Source organism: Panthera onca, chromosome B4 (genome assembly GCF_046562875.1).
Source record: "Panthera onca isolate mPanOnc1 chromosome B4, mPanOnc1 haplotype 2, whole genome shotgun sequence".
Classification (NCBI taxonomy): Eukaryota; Metazoa; Chordata; class Mammalia; order Carnivora; family Felidae; genus Panthera; species Panthera onca.
Window position 1 is genome coordinate 114,542,342 of NC_138345.1, and position 22,053 is coordinate 114,564,394.

Consider the following 22,053-nt stretch of genomic DNA (forward strand, 5'->3'; position numbering starts at 1 on the left):
TTGTATTTCACTTTAATGATAAGCAAGGTTAGAGACTATAAACTTTTTTTTTAATGTTTATTTATATTTGAGAGAGACAGAGCATGAGTAGGGGAGGGGCAGAGTGAGAGACACATAGAAACTGAAGCAGGCTCTGAGATGTCAGCACAGATCTCAACGTGGGGCTCAAACTCACATACAGTGACATCATGACCTGAGCTGAAGCCAGATGCTTAACCAACTAAGCCACCCAGGTGCCCGAGACTGTAAACTTTTAAGTTAAAAAATAATGGGTACAATTTATAGTTTTAGGAATAGAAATTAAAATAATAAGTACTTTATTACTGGGGGAAAATAACATTAAATAAAGAAATTTATTACTGGAAAAGAAACCCAAAACTTGATAGGAGAGGAAAAGTATTTCTGATTCTTTAGTGGATAATGCAACTAAAGCAAAATTCTGTTCTGAAAACTTATCTACCTTGAGGTACTGTAATAGATTCCTGAATATGGGTATTGTTGTATTGTGAACTCAATGTACTGCTGGCTAACATTCCTACCTTTTGATGTTGTTCATTACTTATTGTTTTGTAGCCTATCCCACGGCCAGATCCTGTGTGTAATAATGAAGAAACACATGATCAAGTGCTGAAAACCAGATTAGAAGAAAAAAAGGAACCCTTGGAGCAAGGACCTATGATAGAACAACTTAGCAAAATGTTCTTTACTACTAAGCACCGTTGGTATCCTCGTGGACAGTGAGTTCTATTTTCTTTTCTTAACTCCCACTCGACAGCTAAAAGAATACATAACTTTTCTTGCATTAACGAACTTCTGAGGTTATATTCTGTGTGGTGAAATTAACACCCAGTATGATCACCTAGTAAATTGTAGTTTTAGATGTACATACATATAAATGAAATAATACTTCTTTTTTCTTTTATTTGAGTGGGGGGATTTAACCAAACTTTCAGTGAATTTTGTAAGAATTCTTGAAACTTTCTATTCTGTGATACAGTCATTTGCTGTGTTGTTTTTATTCATCCTCCTGCCAAATAATTAATTTTGTCCTTGGGCCTTTACCCATTTATTTAACAGATTACGAGCTACTGTTAAAAAAATTGGGGTACAGCAAATGATTGGGCAGTGTATATGGTTCTCAGTTCCTTTAGAAACTAGTTGTCCCTCTGTTTGCTAGTACTCATATTTTATTACATAGATTTTTTTTTAACCTCCTAATTGACTCTGGCTTTAGTTTTTTTTTCTTCTTTTGATTCTTCTTTCTTTTATATCTATCTTACTCCCTATCAAAACTGAGAGGTGACTGTTTTTAATCGTTTATGTTTGAGCAAATTTTGTTCTTACTCAGTCACCAGTCACCCATCACCCAGTAACTAAGTATATTAATGAATACATAATATATATTCATATTCATTAAGTATATTAATGAATATACATTCATCTACCTGCTCTACTAAGTAAGTGCTGGGAGATCACAAACACAATCCTTGTTTGCGAGTTATTTATAGTCAAGGAGAGAGGGTTAACAAAATCGAGTGATTGATTCTTGAAGAGTGGTTAGGAGTTAGCCATGAGGAATTCTGAAAAGGTTCTGTAGGCAGAGAGAACAGGATGTCATAGTTCAGCATGGAGGGGACCCAGAATATGAGGGAATGTAGGAAGGGTCTTATGAAGGATTTTGTATTGTGCTGAGGAGTTTAGGTTTTATTTTCATTGCCATATTTTAAGAAGAAAGGTTTATGCATTAAAAAATCAAGGCAGGGGGTGACGCCTATGTGTCAGTTAGTGAAGCATTCAACTTCGGCTCAGGTCATGATCTCACAGTCTGTGAGTTAGAGCCCTGTGTCAGGCTGTGTGCTGCCAGCGTGGAGCCTGGAGCCTGCTTTGGATTCTGTGTCTGCCTCTCTCTCTGCCCTTCCCCTCCTCGTGCTCTGTCTCTCAAAAATAAATAAGCATTAAAAAAAAATTCATTAAGTGGGTTCTGTATTGGGATAAGGTGATCTATGGAAAGTTTGGAGTCAGGGGGGCCTGTTTGGAAACTATTATAATAGTCTAGGTGAAATTTGTTGAAGGCCTAAATGAAAGGACCAGCAATGGGAATAGAAAGGGGGAACATAAAAGAAAGAACTATAATAAAAGGAGGAAATAAAAGGAGGAAGGAGGAAAATAAAAGAATTTTAATTAGCAGCACTAGGTCACTGATTAGGCATGGGAAGAGACAGGTGGCCTCTCAAGTTACAGACAGAGGTGTTTGGGTGGATGGTGGTGCCATTCATACACATGGGGAAACAGGTTTGACAGTGAGGAAGATGAACCCATTGTTGGTCATACTGAGTCTGAAGGGTCAGTGGATCCATTTGGTAGGGAGCAAGTCTGAAAGCAAATGAATGTATGGATCTGGGGCTTGGTTTACTTTTTTAGTTTCTCTTTAGAAGATCCTCCCATTTTCTTAGTTAAAATAGAGATTCCTTGAGGCTTTGTCTCATACTCCATGTCTTGCTGAAAATCATTGCAAGAGCTTTAATTATATTCATTATACAGATGACATGCAACTTGCTCCATTATACATTCTTTTATTTCCTTGATCTTATTCCCAGTATTTGTCCTTAGAAATTTCAAATTAAGTATCTTGTCCAAAGTTTTAAATTCATTGTAACAAAAACACAGCTCTTCTTTTTCTGTCTTAAAAGAGCTCCTCTTTTAATAATCATTCTGTAATAAAAGTGATCTTTCTGTATCAATTTCTCAAGAAGAAATTTGCAATATTTTGGCCACCATGCTGTCTTTTAATTCCTGCTTCTGTTCGTTCGTTCTTTCTTTCTTTCTTTCTTTCTTTCTTTCTTTCTTTCTTTCTTTCTCTCCTTTCTCTCTCTCTCTTTCTTTCTTTCTTTCTTTCTTTCTTTCTTTCTTTCTTTCTTTTTGTTGAAGTTTTGGGGTGCCTGGGTGGCTCAGTCAGTTAAGCGTCTGACTTCAGTCCAGGTCATGGTCTCACGGTTTGTGAGTTCGAGCCCTGCATTGGGCTGTATGGTGACAGCTCAGAGCCTGGGGCCTGCTTTGGATTCTGTCTCTTTCTCTCTCTGCCCCTCTCTGGCTCATGCTCTGTCTCTTTCTCTCTCTCAAAAATAAATAAAATAAATTTAAAAAAAAATTAAAGTTTATTTATTTTGAGACAGAGAGAGGCAGCACGAGGGAGGGGGGAAAGAGAATCCCAAGCCCATGTGGGACTCCATCCTACAACCGTGATAGCATGACCGGAGCTAAAATCAAGAGTTAGACACTTAACCAACTGAGCCACCCAGGCATCCCAACCTACTTCTGTTTTTTATCCTCTTCTTTGGTTTTTCTTTTCTTATTTAGTACCTACTTTGTTTATACACTCTCTGGGTTTTTTCGTGTCTTTGTAATTGTAATTTAGGGTATGTGGAAACAAATTAGCAAACCATTTCTTAGCCCCATATGTATGCCATTACTGTATTCTAAGATTTCTTTCCATGATTCATAATGTCGCTCATGTTTCTCTTTTATTTTGTCTCATTATCCAGATATTTTAGTTCAGGCCCTATCTTGAAATTCTTCTGTAATGGCTTTCACTACCTGTTTTCTCCCGGCATGTTCCATACTGCTGTAATCTTTTGGCATCTTTTGTTTATAACCAAATTACTGTAGTTATGAAAGTCTTGTAAAGGGGACTTAAAGGGGACAAAATTGAAGGTAAGAAGACCAGTACAGACTCTTAAAACCATGCATGTTATACTCATACTTTTATGTCTAGTATCCCACCTATATTTAATCTTATTTACTTTTTTAATCATTACTGCTAATTAGCTTTTGACTGCTAATTAATTTAATCTCCTGGTATGTCATGTCCCATCAGGATTACTAGGTTCTGCAGTTGTAAGCAGACTTCAATTAGATGCAGTTGATTATCCCAATATCTCTCCTGATAGTTTACTTTTTTTTTTTTTTTTTAATGTTTATGCTTGAGAGAGACAGAGCATGAGTAGGGGAGGGGCGGAGAGAGAGGGAGACACAGAATCCAAAGCAGGCTCCAGGCTCCAAGCTGTCAGCACAGAGCCCGACATGGAGCTCGAACTCACAAGCTGTGAGATCATGACCTGAGCTGACATTGGACACTTAACCAATTGAGCCACCCAGGTGCCCCTCTCCTAATAGTTTAGCGGAAAAACTTCAGATACTAGCTTATGTGTATAAAGAAAATTTTTACTTGTAGGCATTGTCCTTGTGTGATGCATCATCTTTCAGAATTTTAAATAAGCTGAGGTGTGATCACTAATCATTCAACAAGTATTTATTTGTTGTCTAAATATTTATTTTGGATTAACATAAGCCATTTTTCAAGTGTTGATTTCTAGATGTCATTGAGCTCTTCTTAAACATTAGGCATGTATAGAAGGATATTTTACTAAATATTTCACAATTTTTAGGTTATGGCAATCAAAAGACTAGGACCCGTTAAGAATTTAATAATTGGGGGTACATAATATCTTTTTAAATAAGTGTGTATTAACAGATATAAAATGTTTGTTTAAAGTATTTTTAAACAATGCATTATTTTAAAGTATAAGGTAGAAATTTTCTTTATACTTACTCATGTCCTGTGTCCCATAGGTAAGCACTGTTAAACCCTTCTTATATGAATAGACCTATCTCATACTCAATATTGTGCTTTTTAAACTCTAGTAAAGTAAAACTCTTTTCTGAGTGTATGGCTTTGTTTTAAAGGGGCCTGGGCTTACTCAAATCATCTTCCCTCTGCTAGTTACTAGCTCTTTATTTAATCTTGTTATTTATTAAAGAAAATAGAAATAATGCCTAATTTGCCTGGTGGTTTTTAAAAGTTAATTAATTTAATTCCAGTATAATTAATGCATTGTTATATTAGTTTCAGGTGTACAATATAGTGATTCAACAATTCTGTACATTACTCAGTGCTCATCATGATAAATACACTTTTAATCCCCTTTATTTCATCTGTTCCGCCATCCCCCTCCTGCCCCGCACTCCACCTCCCCTCTGGTAACCATCAGTTCTCTGTTTAAGAGTCTGTTTTTTGGTTCGTCTCTTTTTTCTTTGTACGTTGGTTTTGTTTCTTAAATTCCACATAATGAGTGAAATTATATGGTATTTCTTTCTCTGATTTATTTCACTTAGCAGTATATATCCTGTAGATCCATCCATGTTGTTGCTATGGTTGAGTAATAGTCCATTGAAAATATATATACTACAAAAAAAAAAAAAAAGAAAATATATATACTACATCTTTATCTACTCGTCTGTATATACATAGATATTTGGGTTGCTTCTATAACTTGGATATGTAAGTAATGTCACAGTAAACATAGGGGTACATATATCTTTGCAAGTTAGTGTTTTTTATATTCTTTGGGTAAATACTGCATGGTGGTTTTGAGATAAAATATGATCATATAAGTTAAATACCTGGCATATAATATATGCTTAGTGATAATATGGTAATGACAATTATTAATATTGTCTCCTACTCATAGTTTTCCTCTTAACTCTTTTTAAAGCATTTTATCTTAGATAAACTCTTTTGAGGTATAATTTACGTACAGAAAAATTCACTGGTTTTAAGTATACACTGTGATGAGTTTTGACAAATTTATGTACAGTTGTATGATTACTACCACGAGCCTAATAAAGACTGTTACATCACCCCCAAAAAGTTCTCATGCTCTTTTGCAGTCAGTGTCTTCCCTTTAATCTCCACCCTGGCAGTCACTGATCTCCTTCCTATCACTTTTTAAAATTTCCTGAATTTGTAGAATTTCATGTTTGCCCTTTCTAGAATTTCATGTAAATGGAATTATACAGTCTGGAGCCTTTTGTAAAGTCTGGCTTTTTTCACTTATTATAATGCTTGTGAGATTTATCTTTGTTGTTATGTTACCAATAGTTTATCCCTTTTTATTTTTGGATAACATTCTCATATGGATAAACCACAATTTTTTTATCTATTCACCAGTTAATGGACATTTTGGATTCTTTCCATTATGGGCTGCTTTGAATAAAGCTGCATAAATGTTCAAGTACAAGTCATTGTATTGACATATTTTCATTTCTCTTGGGTAAATACCTAGGGTTAGGATTAGTTGGTCATAGGATAAGGACATGTTTAAATTCATAAGACACTGTCAAAGTAGCTGAACCATCTTTCATTCCCACTGACAGTTCTAGTGTTCCACATCCTCCCCAACGCTTGGTATTACTAGTCTTTTTAACTTTAATCATTCTGTTGGATAAGTAGTAGCATTTTACTGTGTTTTAAATTTATGTTTCCCTAACTGCTAATGATTTTTAGCATCTTTTCATGTGTTTATGGGCCATACATACATTTGGCAGGGTTTTTTTTTGTTTGTTTGGGGGGTGGGGGTTTATTTGTTTTTGGTGAAATATCTATAAACAGCTTTTGGCTGTTTTTAAAAAGCAGATTAATTGTCTTACTATGGTATAAAACTTGTGGATCAAAGTCTTTTGTGAGATATATGTCTTGCAAATATTTTTGTCTGTGGATTGCTTTTTTATTTCTTTAATAGTGTTTTTTGAAGATCAAGTTTTTAAAATTGTGATGAAATCCAGTTTACAAATTTTTCCATTTAATTCAGGCTTTTTACATACTACTTAAAAAATCTTTGCTTGACCCAAGATCACTAATACTTTCTCCTGTGTTTTCTTCTAGAAGTTTTATAATTAGCTCTAATATTTAGATGTATTATCCATTTACAGTTAATTTTTATATATGGTGTGAGGTATAATTTGAGGTTCATATTTTTGGCGTGTGTGTGTGTGTGTGTGTGTGTGTGTGTTGCTCCAACACCATTAGTTAAATATACTGTCTTTCACCACTGAATTGCCCTAGCAACTTTGTTGAAACTCAGTTGACAATATATGTGGGTCTTGGCATCTCTTATTTTGGTCTGTTGTTTGTCTTTTCAATACCACTCTGTTTTGGCTAAATAGCTTTAAGGAAGTCTTGAAATCAGGTAAAGTCCTCTAATTTTGTTCTTTTTTTCAAAGTTGTCTCAGCAATCTTAGGTCTCTTAGATTTCCATATAAATTTTAGAATCAGCTTATCAGTTTTGATAAAAAGCCTGCTGGGATTTGAAGGAGATTGTATCCTGTCTCTAGATCAATTTCAGGAGAATTCTTGTCATAATGGTATCGAATCTCTTTATCCGTTAAAATAGTGTATTTCTCCATTTATTTAGGTCTTTAAAATTTTTTCACTTAATAGTGTTTTATATAATTTGCAGTGTATGAATATTCTACATTTTTGTTAAATTTATTTCAAATATTTCATAGTTTTAATACCATTATAAATAGTATTGGGTTTTTAATTTCAATTTCCAAGGTTTTTTGTTTGTAATACAGTTTTGTTGTAGAAGTGTGGTTGATTTTTGTTTACTGATGTTGTCTCTTGTGATCTTGAGAAGTTCTAGTAGCTTTTTAAATATATTCCTTAGGATTTTCTATTTAGATGATCATGTATCATTGAATAAAGACAATTTTACTTTTCCTTTTACAATCTTTATGCTTTTTATTTCTTTTTCTTGCCTTAGTGTGCTGCTTAGGATCTTATATACAATGTTGCGATAGAAGTGTTGAGAATGGACATCATTGCGTTTTTTCCAGTTTTAGTGAGGGAAAACATTGAGCCTTTAAACATTAAGTGTGATGTTCAGTATGGGTCTTTATAGATGCCCTTAATCGGGTTGAGAAAAATCCTTCTTTTCCTCATATGGAGAGATTCTATCACGAATGGGTGTTGAATTTTGTTAGATGCTGTTTTCTGTACTTATTAAGATGATCATTTGGTTTTTCTTTTTTAGTCATATAATGAATTATATTGAATGACTTTAAATGTTGTACCAATCTTTCATTCCTGGGCTAAACTTCACTTGGTTATGGTTACTTTATCTATCTATCTATCTATCTATCTATCTATCTATCTATCTATTTATTGTTTATTTATTTTTGAGAGAAAGACAGACAGACACAGAGCATGAGCAGGGGAAAGGCAGAGAGAGAGAGAGGGAGACCCAGAACTCAAAGCAGGCTCAGGCTCTGCGCTGTCAGCACAGAGCTCAATGCTGGGCTCGAACTCACAAACGGCGAGATCATGACCTGAGCCGAAGTTGGACGCTTAATCGACTGAGCCACTTAGGCGCCCCATGATATATTATTTTTTTTTTAATGTATTGTTTGGATTTGATTTGCTAAAATTTTGTTGTGGATTTTTTACATCTTTGTTTATTAGGGATACTGGCCTATAGATTTATAATATCTTTGTCGGGTTTTGGTTTCAGAGTAATGCCTGCAACAGAGTGGGTTTGGTAGTATTCCCTCCTCTTCAGTTTTTGGGAAGAATACCTTAGAATAGGTATTATTTCTTTTCTTTTTTTTTAACTTGTTTTATTTTTTATTTTTTAAAATTTACATCCAAATTAGCATATAGCGCAACAATGATTTCAGGAGTAGATTCCTTGGTGCCCCTTACCCATTCAGCCCATCCCCCCCCTCCCACATCCCCTCCAGTAACCCTCAGTTTGTTCTCCATATTTATGAGTCTCTTCTGTTTTGTCCCCCTCCCTGTTTTTATATTATTTTTGTTTCCCTTCCCTTATGTTCATCTGTTTTGTCTCTTAAAGTCCTCATATGAGTGAAGTCATACGATTTTTGTCTGACTAATTTCACTTAGCATAATACCCTTCAGTGCCATCCACATAGTTGCAAATGGCAAGATTTCATTCTTTTTGATTGCTGAGTAATAGTCCATTGTGTGTGTGTGTGTGTGTGTGTGTGTGTGTGTGTGTGTGCGCGCGCGCGCGCGCGCGCATGTGTATACATACACCACATCATCTTTATCCATTCATCCATCAATGGACATTTGGGCTCTTTCCATGCTTTGGCTATTGATAGTGCTGCTATAAACATTGGGGTGTATGTGTCCCTCCAAAACAGCACACCTATATCCCATGGATAAATACCAAGTAGTGCAATTGCTGGGTCATAGGGTAGTTCTATTTTTAGCTTTTTGAGGAACCTCCATGCTGTTTTCCAGAGTGGCTGCACCAGCTTGCATTCCCAGAATAGGTATTATTTCTTAATGTTAGAATTTACTAGTGAAATCATCTAGATATGGGATTTTCTTTATGAAAAGATTTCTCACTGTATTCAATTTCTGTGCTTGATAGATAGGGCTGTTTAATTTCTCTCTTTTTGAGTAAGCTTTGGTAGTTTGTATCTTTCAAGGGATTTGCCCATTTCACCTAAATTATTGAATTTATTTGCACATAGTATATAATATTCCTTTATTATACACACTGCTACACTAGTGTGGTGATGTCACTTCTCTCATTCCTGGTATTGTTATTTTGTTGAGCTTTTTGAGAGTCAGCTTTTGGTTTAATTGATTCTGTTGTCTTTCTGTTTTCTATTTTTGACCCTTGTTATTTCCTTCCTTCTGCTTACCCTGGATGTAATTAGTTCCTTTTCTAGTTTCTAAAGGCTTGTTGTTTAGAAACCTGTCTTTTTTATAAATTTTTTTTTAATGTTTATTTATTTTTGAGACAGAGAGAGACAGAGCATGAATGGGGGAGGGGCAGAGAGACAGGGAGACACAGAATCCGAAGCAGGCTCCAGGCTCTGAGCTGTCCGCACAGATCCTGACGCGGGGCTCGAACTCACAGACCCGTGAGATCATGACCTGAGCTGAACTTGGACGCTTAACCAACTGAGCCACCCAGGCGCCCCACCTGTCTTCTTTTTTAATTTAATCTTTTAATGCTATAAATTTCCTGTTAAGCACTGCGTTAGCTGCATCCCACAAATTTTGATATGTTTTCACTTTCATTTAGTTCAAAATGTTTTCTAATTTCTCTTATGATTTCTTCTTTGAACCATGGGTTACTTTTCTGTTAGTGGTTTCTAGTTTAATTCTGTTGTGATCACAAAACATACTTTATATGATTTCAGTCTTTAAATTGATTAAGATTTTTTTACGGCCCAGATTATAGTCTGTTTTGGTGAATGTTTCACATACATTTGAAAAGTAGGTGTATATTCTGCCATTGCCGCTGGTAGTATTCTAAAAATATCAGTTAGGTCTACTTGGCTGGGAGTGTGGTTCACGTTTTCTATACCCTTACTAATTTTCTATTTAATCAGTTATTATTAGAGTGATATGGAAATCTACAGCTATATTTGTGGATTCTTCTATTTCTTCTCCTGATTCTATTTGTCTTCATAGATTTTGAAATTGTGTTATTAATTGTATATACATTTGTTATTGTAGCTTTTTGATGAATTGACACCTTTATCTTTATGAAGTCTTTTTTTTTTTTTTTTTTTTTTGTAATGTTTACTTATTTTTGAGAGAGAGAGGGAGAGCAGAGGAGGGGCAGAGAGAGAGGGAGACAGAGAATCCCAAGCAGGCTCTGTACTATCAGTGCTGAGTCTTATGTGGGGCTTGAACCCGTGAACAGTGAGATCATGACCTGAGCTGAAAGCAAGAGTCGGACACTTAACTGACTGAGCCAACCAGGCACCCCTGAAGTCTTCTTATTTATTGCTGGTAATATTTCTTATTCTGAAGGATAATTTGTCTAGTATTAATATAGCCTATCCAGACTTATTTTGATTATCGTTTACATGATCTGTTTATGTTCCTTTACTTTTTTTTTAAGTTTATTTATTTATTTTGAGAGAGAGAGAGAGAGAGAGAGAGAGTGAGTGCAGGAGAGACAGAGAGAGAGGGAGAGAGAGAATCTCAAGCAGGCTTTGCACTGTCAGCAGAGTCCAATGTGAGGCTCTAGCTTATGAACCATGAGATTATGACCTGAGCCAAAACCAAGAGTTGGATGCTTAACTGACTGAGCCACCCAGGTGCCCCTCTTTTCTTTTACTTTTTTTTAAATTTTTTTTTTAATTTTTTTAATTTTTATTTAAAAAAAAAATTTTTTTTTTTAACGTTTATTTATTTTTGAGACAGAGAGAGACAGAGCATGAACGGGGGAGGGGCAGAGAGAGAGGGAGACACAGAATCCGAAGCAGGCTCCAGGCTCTGAGCCATCAGCCCAGAGCCCGACGCGGGGCTCAAACTCGCGGACCGCGAGATCGTGACCTGAGCTGAAGTCGGACGCTCAACCAACTGAGCCACCCAGGCACCCCTCTTTTCTTTTACTTTTAATCTATCTGTGTCTTTATTTTATTATTTTATTTTATTTTTTTTAACGTTTATTTATTTTTGAGACAGAGAGAGACACAGCATGAACGGGGGAGGGGCAGAGAGAGAGGGGAACACAGAATCAGAAGCAGGCTCCAGGCTCTGAGCCATCAGCCCAGAGCCCGACGCGGGGCTCAAACTCGCGGACCGCGAGATCGTGACCTGAGCGAAGTCGGACGCTTAACCGACTGAGCCACCCAGGCGCCCCTCTGTGTCTTTATATTTCAAGTGGGTTTCTTAGAAGTAGAATTTTACTTTTGGGTTTTACTTTTTTGTCCAATCTGACTTTTCATTTCAGTCAAGCCATCTTAAATGCTGTTTCCTTTGATTTTTGGTACTTTCATTTTTCTACCATTTGCTCTTAGCTTACTTTTTCCATGAAATTTAACTTGATTATAGTCATTTTGACTATAGCACATAGTTATACACACACACACACACACACACACACACACACAGCTAATAGTTTCCCTGTTAGCACAACTATATATAACCATAGATGGCTGGATATATGTTAATGTTATATTTGTATTTATGGGTAATTTTTTGTCTACATCTCCTGCTCTAGACTATTTTCTCTTCATCAGGAATACATCTTTTGTAGTTTTCCACATGATCTCTAATACAGTATTCTTAATACAGTGTGTGGGTACTCAGTTGCTGTCTGATGAAATATATCTTACTAATTATGTCCACAGCTTCTTGAAGGTGTTCAGTTTTTTTTTGAATGGTACTTTATTTATGGTAGTTTTGGGGAAGGTCCACTGGTAAATTTCTCAGTGATTCTTAGAAGTTTTATTCCCAGAGTTTAGCTATCAAGTTATGTGAGTTTATTCAATTTTCATTTTATTTGATAGGGTCACAGGTAGAGTAAGTTGTTTCTTATTATCAAATTCTTAATCAAGGTCAGCAGTGGCTTTATGATGCCAGGGTGTTGCCTCACTTCATTCAGTCCTGAACCTACATACATTTAATTAATGGCCTCCCCCAAAGTGGGTGGGTTGGAAGTGTAGGTAGTGTGACTGTATGCATTCGATGCCGAAATAGCCCAGTGGCCAAAAACATTGGTGATTAGATTATCTCAAGTCTGGAAATCTAAAGTTAATATTGTTACTGTGAAATTTGTGAATTGCTTTTTGCCTTTTCCTAATCCTGGTGATCCTACTTACTTTGGGAAGGCAATTCAAAGATTCTTCCTAGGTTTGAGCTTAATGCTGAGATTGGGTGCCAGAACTATTTAAATTTTTAGTGTGAGAGGTAGATAATGAGGAAACCCAGGACACTGGGTGTGCAGTTAAATCGAACTTTTAGTTCCTTATGTTTTGCCTTTGCCTGAATGACTATTTTTATATTCATTTGTGCCGAGGTTGATTTTAATAGATAACCATGTGGTTCCTGCTACTTCCTGTTTGATAATATTACAGGTATGAAAACAAATTAAACTAGCTTAGCTATTACATCATATTCACCTGACGTCATGGGGCTTTGAACATGTTCTTTGAAGGATACCCATTTTGCAAATCCATTTTTTTTCCGTATTCTCAACAGCAGTTTGCATTAGATATCTCCTTCGTAAATAGTTGTTGAGGACCTGATTCTGAGTGGCTTTGCCCTGCACAGCAGCCCCTACAGTATCTCCTGTTGGCCTTTAGGGTTGCTAGTACTCAGGAAGCAAGTATATCATCTGTGCCCTTATGTATAGCATTTGTGTACAGGATGTTTTCCCTTTCAGTCTTCCTCAGTTGGCATGAAAAACATCAGAAGTGATGGAACATTCTTTCTGTTATAACTCTTTCCAAAACACATCATTTTAGCAGTGTTACAGAGTCCCTAACAGTTGTATTTGGGTTATCTGTTATTTTTCTCATTAATTCAACCTTAATAGCTTCATTGAAACTATTTATATATATCTAAAATTCATATACTAGCCTAGTTTCTCCTACTGATTCCTTTTCATATCCTTTATCAATAAATTTTGGAGTGCCCAAAGATCAGTCCTTGGTTCTCTCTTCTTTTCTGTCCCATTTTCCAAGATAGTGATTTTATCCAGTCTCATGGCTTTAAATATCTTCTGTATGCTGATGGCTCCCAACTCTCTTTTTTGTTGTTGTTGTTGTTTAACTTTTATTTCATTATCATAATCTTCACTCTGAATCCAGCTAGACTTGGAGGGGAGTAAGGAAAACATGGAACCCGTGAAACTGCTGCAAGAACACAAACATTATAGGAGATTTTGACAGATGGAGGTGGAGGGGTGCTTTCCCAAGCTACAGAAGGAATGGTCTAGTAGTTAAGGTAAAACACAAGTCAAATTTTTTAGATTTGTCCACAGTCAGCAGTGGTGATCTTCTTGCTGGTCTTGCCATTTCTGGACCCAAAATGCCTCATGGCTTCCACAATATTCATGCCCTCCTTCAACTTGCCAGACACCACGTGCTTGCCATCCAACCACTCAGTCTTAGCAGTGCACGTGAAAAACTCGGAACCGTTTGTGTTGGGTCCAGCATTTGCCATGGACAAGATGCCAGGACCTGTGTGCTTCAGGATGAAACTCTCATCATCAAATTTCTCCCCATAGATGGACCTGCTGCCAGTGCCATCATGACATGTGAAGTCACCACCCTGGCACATAAATCCTGGAATAATCCTGTGAAAGCAGGAACCTTTATAACCAAGTCCTTTCTCCCCAATGCTTAGAGCATGGAAGTTCTCTGCCATTTTTGGAACTTTGTCTGCAAACAGCTTGAAGGAGATGGAGCCCAAGGGCTCACCATCCATGGAGATGTTGAACATGCTGGGGTTGACCATGGCTGGGCAGCATGGGTGGCTCCAGGGTGGTGGCATCTGCAAAGCCCCAATTCTTTTTTTTTTTTTAACTTTATTTATTTATTTTGAGAGAGAGCTAGAGAGAGCACCAGCACCTGTGTGGGGGAGGGGCAGAGAGAGGGAGAGAGAGAATCCCAAGCAGGCTCCATGCTGTCAGTGCAGAGCCTGATGAAGGGCTCAATGTCACAAACTCAGACCTGAGACTCATGACCTGAGCTGAAATCAAGAGTCTGACCTTAACTGACTGAGTGACCTAGGCATCCCTGATAGCTCCCCGTTTAATCTCTGGCCAAGCCCTGTTCCTTGATCTCCAGAACTGTATATCCAGCTCCAACTGTATATCCACATGTCTAATAGGCAACCCTAACTTAATATGTCTCTAACTGAGCTTCTAATGGTCCGCCACAAACCAGCTTCTCCTGCAGCCTTCCCTATCTCAGTTAATGCTAGCTCCATTCTTCTCATTGCTTGGGCCAGAAACCTTGGTGCCATTCTTGATTCTTCTCTTTGTCTCACACCCAGCGTATGGTCTCTCAGCAAATCCTGTTAGCTCTGTCTCCCAAAATGTGTCCACATTTGACCATTTATCACCATTCCTTCTGCCACCATCCTGCTCCATGTGACCACCCTTTGCCTGGTTTTTTGAAGTCACTTCTTAACTAGTCTCCCTGCTTCTGCTTTGCTTCCCTACTGTCTGTTGTTAGCACATTGCCAGAGTAACCCTGTTAAAATTTCACTTAGTTCTTACAATTTTTCTGTTGAAAACCTTCCAACAGTTTCCCATCTTACCCAGAAAAAAAGCTAAAGACCTTAACTATTACGTATAAGAACGTGTGTGATCTGATCCTCCATTACATCTCCATTCTCATTTTCTTTTGTTCTCTTCCTTGTTCACTCTGTTCCAGCCACGTGGCCTTTTTGCTGTTCCTTGAACATGCCTTTCCTTCAAAGCCCTTATACTTGCTGTTCAGTCTCTGTAGAATTCTCTTGCTGGTATCAGCAAAGCTAGCTTTCTCACTTTGGGTTTTTTCTTTCTGAAACCTTCCCTGGCTAACTTACTTGTTTTCCTGTCTCCTGCACTGGAATGTCAGCTTTATGAGGGTGGAGATTTTGTCTTGTTTTGTGTACTACAGAATTCTGAGCACCTAGAAGTACTGTAGATAGTAGATGTCCACATATTTAAAAATAAATGAATGAATAAATGATACTCATTCTCATAATACCTCTTAAAAAAGCAGATAGTAAGCTAACAGCACTACTAGATGTCAAGTTATGTTGAAAGAAAGAAGGATGGAAGGATTGAAAGGCTGGAGGGAAAGTAAGGATTTGAAAATAATTTGAAATTTCTCAAAATATAGGGCAATCCTATAAATGTATGAATAGCAGTACTACTTTATTTAAATAACTATTTTAATATTTTTCCATGGAGCCCACAAAAATTAGTTACTACCATCAGTAGGAAACAGATTTGAACATCCAGCTGTGGTTTGAACCAGGAGATAAAGTTCTGCTCTCGATTAAGAACTGTGGACAAGTATTTCAGATGTCACTGAATCATTGTGTAGTTGAAGAAGGGTAACAATATGTCTTGGTTTTCCAGGAAGAGTCTTGGTTTCATTGTTTTGTTAATTATTAATAGGGTGGGTTTTTAATTCTCTCAAGAGTCCAGGTCCGAATGGTAAGTTATAAGGGCACCCTATAATCAAGGTGCTTGCTTCTGGCTAGTGATTGTAGCAGAAATTGAAATTCATGCATCCTAAGAAATTGTGACTTCCCAAACCCCTATTCTGGTGACTAGTTGCTTTGAGAGACCCCACCTTTCAGGGTGGCACTAGTAAAACCTTGATTATCTGGCATATAACTGGAGACCTTAAGAAAATGGTGAGTTTTTTTCTGTGCCAGTATAAGTACATGTAGAAAATACATGTATATTACACTATATGTATATTATTCTCTAACTTAATGTTCTGTGTTATTGTAGATAGATGTACTTCATTTTATCAACTTAATTTCTGTGTTTTGTCAATTTTCAAAAAATCAGTATAAAAAAAACAACGTATAGGAAACTTGCCCATATAAAAAAAACAACGTATAGGAAACTTGCCCATAAGATAAGCAAAAAGAATGCTTTTGATATCTTAATCACAGCTAAAGAGCGCAAGATACATGGCTTACTATTTATGGTATAGAAATCCTTACATTGGGTTTCCACATTAGCAAAAAAGTAAATAACTCAGGCCAACTTGCCAAAATCTGGCCTAAAGGGAATTTTTGAAGAGAACTCATCACCATAAACACATGTACTCTATGCAGAAATTCTCTTAAGACAGAAAATAAGGAAATGCAAAGAAGCAAAAAGAAAAATTCTTCATGGTAAAATGACTCAATCACTGGTAACCATGCATTTCATATTTCTCTTTTAATAAGTTTTGTTAGTTTGCCTATTTTTATATGGTCTTAATCCTACTGTATATGTAAATGTGCATCCTGTATCTCCCCCTCCCTGATTAATATTTAATATTTAAATATTTAATATATTTTAGTATTAAAATAGTTAATATTTTAACTATTTTTCTATGTGTTTTAGAATAGATTTCCAGAAGAGGAATTACTAGATCAAAAGTAAAGACTATTTTAAAAAGTTTTTTGATATATATATTGCCACACTGCTTTTCCTGAGTATTTTACCAATTAATACTTTAACCAATCATGTCTGATGGTGCTTATTTCATCACACCTGTGCTTGGGTTGGGAATTATGATTTTTTAAAATATTTGTGATTGCAAAAACAAGTAAAAGATTCCTCACTTTGAATTTGCATTTCTTTCATTTTTTTGTGACCTTGTACATTTTTCTGTAAACATATTACTGATTGTATCCTATTGTATATTAAAATATAATTTTGTAGCTTAAGAGGGCTCCATGTAGGGAAAGACATTGCCTTTTGAATAAAACTTTAATAGAGCATGCTCAGCACGTTCATGATGTGCTGTTTCTTTACGATAAAGACAATTATTCGTTTTTAATTAAGGATTAATTACCCAGGTTACCATATTGAAATTAACCTCAACAGCTGCAAAATCCTTTCCAAAATGCTTAATTAGTAGAAAACAATTCCCACAGTGGGGAAATGTGGCTTCCTATTAAGAAATATTTATCTAGCTAAGTATGTATAAACTATATCTAACAGCGTATATGTGTATATATGTATTAGGTTTTGTTGATTTCATTGAGTGCTAATGAACAGCAAACTAATCATAGAAATTTTATATTTTTATCAGGAACAGTTAACATTTACTAAAATAATATCTTAAATATTTTCTTCTTTTCAAGGTATCATAGACGTCGTAGGAAACTGGATCCTCCAAAAGACAGATGATATTGAGGTTTTCAGGAATCAAAGAGATGTTATCTTGTGTCTTATTTGCCATTTGAGAAAATGCAATTGAGTGTATTCACTGTTATGTAGCAAAACAATAATAAAATGTCTTTTTATGTCTTAGAATGTCTTAGAATGTCAATTTCTTTATATATCTTACATAATTGTGGATTTGACATTCTTATATGCAGAAACCTACTTCATCTTATCTTGCCTTTGAGATATTAAGGTATACCATTTATTTTTATGTATCTAGTTGTGATTAAGTATTTTTACATTATCAGCCAAATATTGTTAGTAGTATAAATATGATTCATAAAAATGTGCATGGTTCTCCTTCACAGGGAGATTTTTTAATTGCCTTTGGAAAGAAACTCATGGGGTCCACCCAGAAAATAAATGTTATGATGTTTTCTTTCTTGTGGCTTCTAGGAAATAAATTCTAGTTGACCCTTGAACCACTTGAGTTTGAAGTGGTCTGCTTATACACAGAATTTTTTTTGATAAATATAGTACAGTACTGTAAATGTATTTTCTCTTAAGATTTTCTTAGTAACATTTTCTTTTCCCCAGCATTATTGTAACAATATAAAAATATAAAATACATATAACATGCAAAATACATGTTAATCAATTATGTTAATCGGTGAGGCTACCAGTCATCATAGGCTATTAGTAATTAAAGTTTTGGGGAGTCAAAAGTTAGACATGCATTTTTGACTGCAATGGGGATTGGTACCCCTAACCCCTTTGTTCAGGGGTTAACTGTAGTTACATTTTAATTAGTTTCTACTGCTTGCTAGGTCCTTTACATATATATACATTATTATTAAATTCTCACAATAATCCTTTGAAGAAAGATCATCATTCCTACTTTATAGGTAAGGCCAAGTGACTTTGAACTCCACTTACCTAGCAAGTGGAGTGGGAGAGCCAGGATCCAAATGGTCTGGTTCCAGAGCCTTTCTACTGTGCATTACAGTGACAAAGGGTTATTTTCTTTTACCTAAGAATGTACTTTCCTAGAAAGGATATTATAGAATTTGTTTTAATTTTTTTTTTTTTTCTGGCTGTTTTAGAAATTATGCTAGCTTCAGAACACATGCAACTCTGTGGTTAAAATGTTAATATCACTAGTGTGATGAGAATGTTAATTGATTATTTTGCTGTTGGTTGTCACTACCACCTTATATGTGATCCTTAATGGCATTGCTGCCCCTGTGATTTCTGTTTAGGATGTGAGGAATCTTTTAAGAAGGTGGAAAGGTGCTTTATTGAAACTTGTAAAATATTTGTGATATTTTAAAATCTGATGTGGAAAATGATTTCATTGAAGTAAAATTGAAATGAAATTCATTGAAATGAAAACTTATTTAAAGTCTGTTGTTTTGGGATGCCTGGGTGGCTTGGTCGGTTAAGTGTCTGACTCTGCATTTTGGCTCAAGTCATAATCCCAAATCTCAGTTTATGAGTTTGAGCCCCACATCAGGCTCTGCACTGACAGCATGAAGCTGCTTGAGATTTTCTGTCTCCCTCTCTCTCTGCCCCTCCCTGACATGTGCACACGTGCTCTCTCTCTCTCAAAATAAATAAAAACTTTTAAAAAATAAAATAAAAAGTCTATTCTTTAATCTAGTTCTTTTAATAGAGGAACTCTCTCTGAAGTTTCAAGTATTCAGTAAAAATGTAAGGAATAATAAATAGGAAAGGATTAAGGAAGTAATAATGGCCACCCTCTGTTACCAAAAGGAAATGTTTTTAAGTGGCTTCCTTTTATCATTAATATATTAATGTGGGGGAAAGACCAAAGAAAAACATGTTGATAGAACTTACTAATCAGAAATTTTAAATATTTACCAGCCATGTTCAGTGACATATTTTTGAAAATGATTAGATTTTTTTCTGGTTGATTTATATCCAAATTTTTAGAAAGATTGAAATATGCCACATTATAAAAGTAGGAAGAATAAAGAATAATTAAATTAATTAAAAACTTTTTTTCTAAGTACAAAGATGTACTAAATAGAGATTGTTTGATTGTAAGATGCCCAAACCACACATCCACATGTCAATGCTTTGGAGAATTAACTTTGATTTTATTGTACTGGAACTACAGGTTAATACTGTAGATGCTAGAATTTTGGCTTTCATGGATTGCTGTTATTTAGTTTGCTAAGTAAGTACATATATCATCACCACCATCACCTCCTTCCTCTCTGCTCCTTCCATTCTCTACCCCAGGGGTAGTAACTTATCCACCATCACAAACATTTTAGCAAAGGTCCACTTACTTGTCTCCTTTTTTCTAGAAATTTAAAAACTGCATAAGGTGGGATGGTCCTTTAAAAGGGAATTCATTCAGTCGTGAAAAATTTTCCGGTTCCCATGTTTCCATTGATGAGGTGGATTAAGACACCTCAAGCTGATATAAAAGCATTGTCAGTGAGCCACCAGAGGGCACTCTTAGAGTTCAATTCAAACACTGCTTACCCAAAGGCAGTAACAATGTGCTTAATTACCAGAGACTATTTGGATGTTCTTTAGGTAAGAATGTCTAGTAGAATAAATGGGAGTAGTGAAATTATGTGTTGAGATATTCTGAGGCCATTATTCATTCTGTTGATCTAGTCGTCAAGGATTTACCAAACCCCTAATACATTTGAAGAGGCATTATACTTTTTGCTAGGCCAACAGCAAAAAATGGTCCCTTCTTAAGGATGATAGTATCTACTTAACTAGTATCTACTGAGCCACTTAATTTTTGTAATGATGTTTATAATTTTTTAAAAATGTTTAATGTTCATTTTTGAGAGAGAGAGAATGAGTGGGGGAAGGGCAGAGAGAGAGGGAGACACAGAATCCAAAGCAGGCCCCAGGCTCTCAGCTGTCAGCACAGAGCCTGTCACGGGGCTTGAATTTATGAACTGTGAGATCATGACCTGAGCCGAAGTTGGACACTTAACTGACTGAGCCACCCAGGCACCCTTATAATGTTTATAAACCATAAACATAATGCATTATTATTTTTTAATTAAAAAATAAATAGAAAATAAAAATTACCCATAATTGTCCCTTGTAAAGATAACACTTCAAGTTTTGCTTCCCTTCTTCCCACTTATTTCACTGCATAAATATATTTCAAAGAGTAAAAACAGTATTAATTATGCATGCTGTTTTATAACTTGCTTTTTTCATTTAATAGAATTTTTTTGCCATATCATTAAATACTCTCATTTAATGAATGCATATTATTCTATAATCTGGATGTCATAATTAACTTCCTCACTGCTTTTAGACATAATCATTGTTTCTCTTTGTTCCCTATTATAAATAATGCTGTTGGAGTGCCTGGTTGACTCAGTTGATTAAGCATCTGACTTTGGCTCAGGTTATGATCTCACTGCTCATGAGTTTGAGCCCCACGTTGGGCTCTGTGCTGACAGCTCAGAGCCTGGAGCCTGCTTCATATTCTGTTTCTTTCTCTCTGCCCCTTCTCTGCTTGCATTCTCTCTCTCTCTCTCAAATATAAAATAAAACATAAATAATGCTGTTATTAACATTCTAGTGGATATTTTTCCTTTTTTAAAAAGACTTCATTTTTTAGAACAGTTTTAGGTTCACAGCAAAATTGAAAGGGAGGTACGGGTATTTTCCATGTCCCCACACATGCATAGCTTCCCATGTTATCACCATCACCCACCCGGATGATACATTTGTTACAATTGATGTACCTACATTGACACATCATCACCCAGAGTTCATAGTTTACATTAGGGTTTACTCTTGGTATTGTACCTTCTGTGGATTTTGACAAATGTAGAATGGCATATTTCTACCATTATATTATCTACAGCATAGTTTTATTGCCCTAAAATTAGTGTCTGCCTATTTATCCTCTTTTCCTTCCTAACCCCTGGTAATCACTGATCTTTCTTGTCTCCACAGTTTTGCATTTTCCATAATGTTATATGTTAGAATCATACAGAATGTTGCATTTTCAGGTTGGCTTCTTTCATTTAGTAGTATGTCTTTTCATAGCTTGGTAGCTAATCTCTTTTTAGCGCTGAAAAACAGTCCATTGTCTGGACATACTATGCTTTATCCACTCACCTACTGAAAGGTATGTTGGTCACTCCCAAATTTGGGAATGATAAATAAAGCTGCTATAAACATCTGTGCACAAGTGTGGACATAAGTTTGCATCTCCTTTGAGTAAATACCAAGGAGCATGATTATTGGATTGTAAGGTAAGAGTAAATTTAGTTTTGTAAGAAACTGCCACGCTTGTTTCTAAAGTGGCTGGACCATTCTGCATTCAGACCAACAGTGAATAAGTTTCTGTTGCTGCACATCCTCACCAGCATTTGGTGATGTGAGTGTTTTTGGATTTTGACCACTCTAATATTAGAGGTGTGTAGTTGTATCTGATTGTTTTAATTTGCATTTCTTTGATGCATGACTGTGGAGCATCTTTTCATATACTTATTTGCCATCTGCGTATCTTCTTTATTGAAGTGTCTGTTAAGGTCTTTGGCCCATTTTTTAGTCAGGTTATTTGTTTTAATCGGGTTATTTGTTTAAT

General features: G+C 35.8%; 1 protein-coding gene and 1 pseudogene across 4 annotated transcripts in view; one reads left to right on the plus strand and one right to left on the minus strand.

Annotated features, from left to right (window-relative positions):
- The window catches only part of MRPL42 (mitochondrial ribosomal protein L42), a 34,584-nt gene extending 15,757 nt beyond the window's left edge, over positions 1-18,827 (plus strand). For 3 of the 4 annotated variants that reach the window (XM_078449623.2, XM_078449624.2, XM_078449625.2), the window contains exons 5-7: positions 574-737; positions 3,543-3,711; positions 17,426-18,827. In XM_078449623.2, the coding sequence (XP_078305749.1) occupies positions 574-737; positions 3,543-3,666 (288 nt within the window). In that variant the 3' untranslated portion in view covers positions 3,667-3,711; positions 17,426-18,827. The remainder of the gene's footprint in view (positions 1-573; positions 738-3,542; positions 3,712-17,425) is intronic. The other variant, XM_081796221.1, reaches the window with a different exon arrangement.
- Positions 13,583-14,080, minus strand: LOC132693957 (peptidyl-prolyl cis-trans isomerase A pseudogene; annotated as a pseudogene).
- Positions 18,828-22,053: the final 3,226 nt, after the last annotated feature.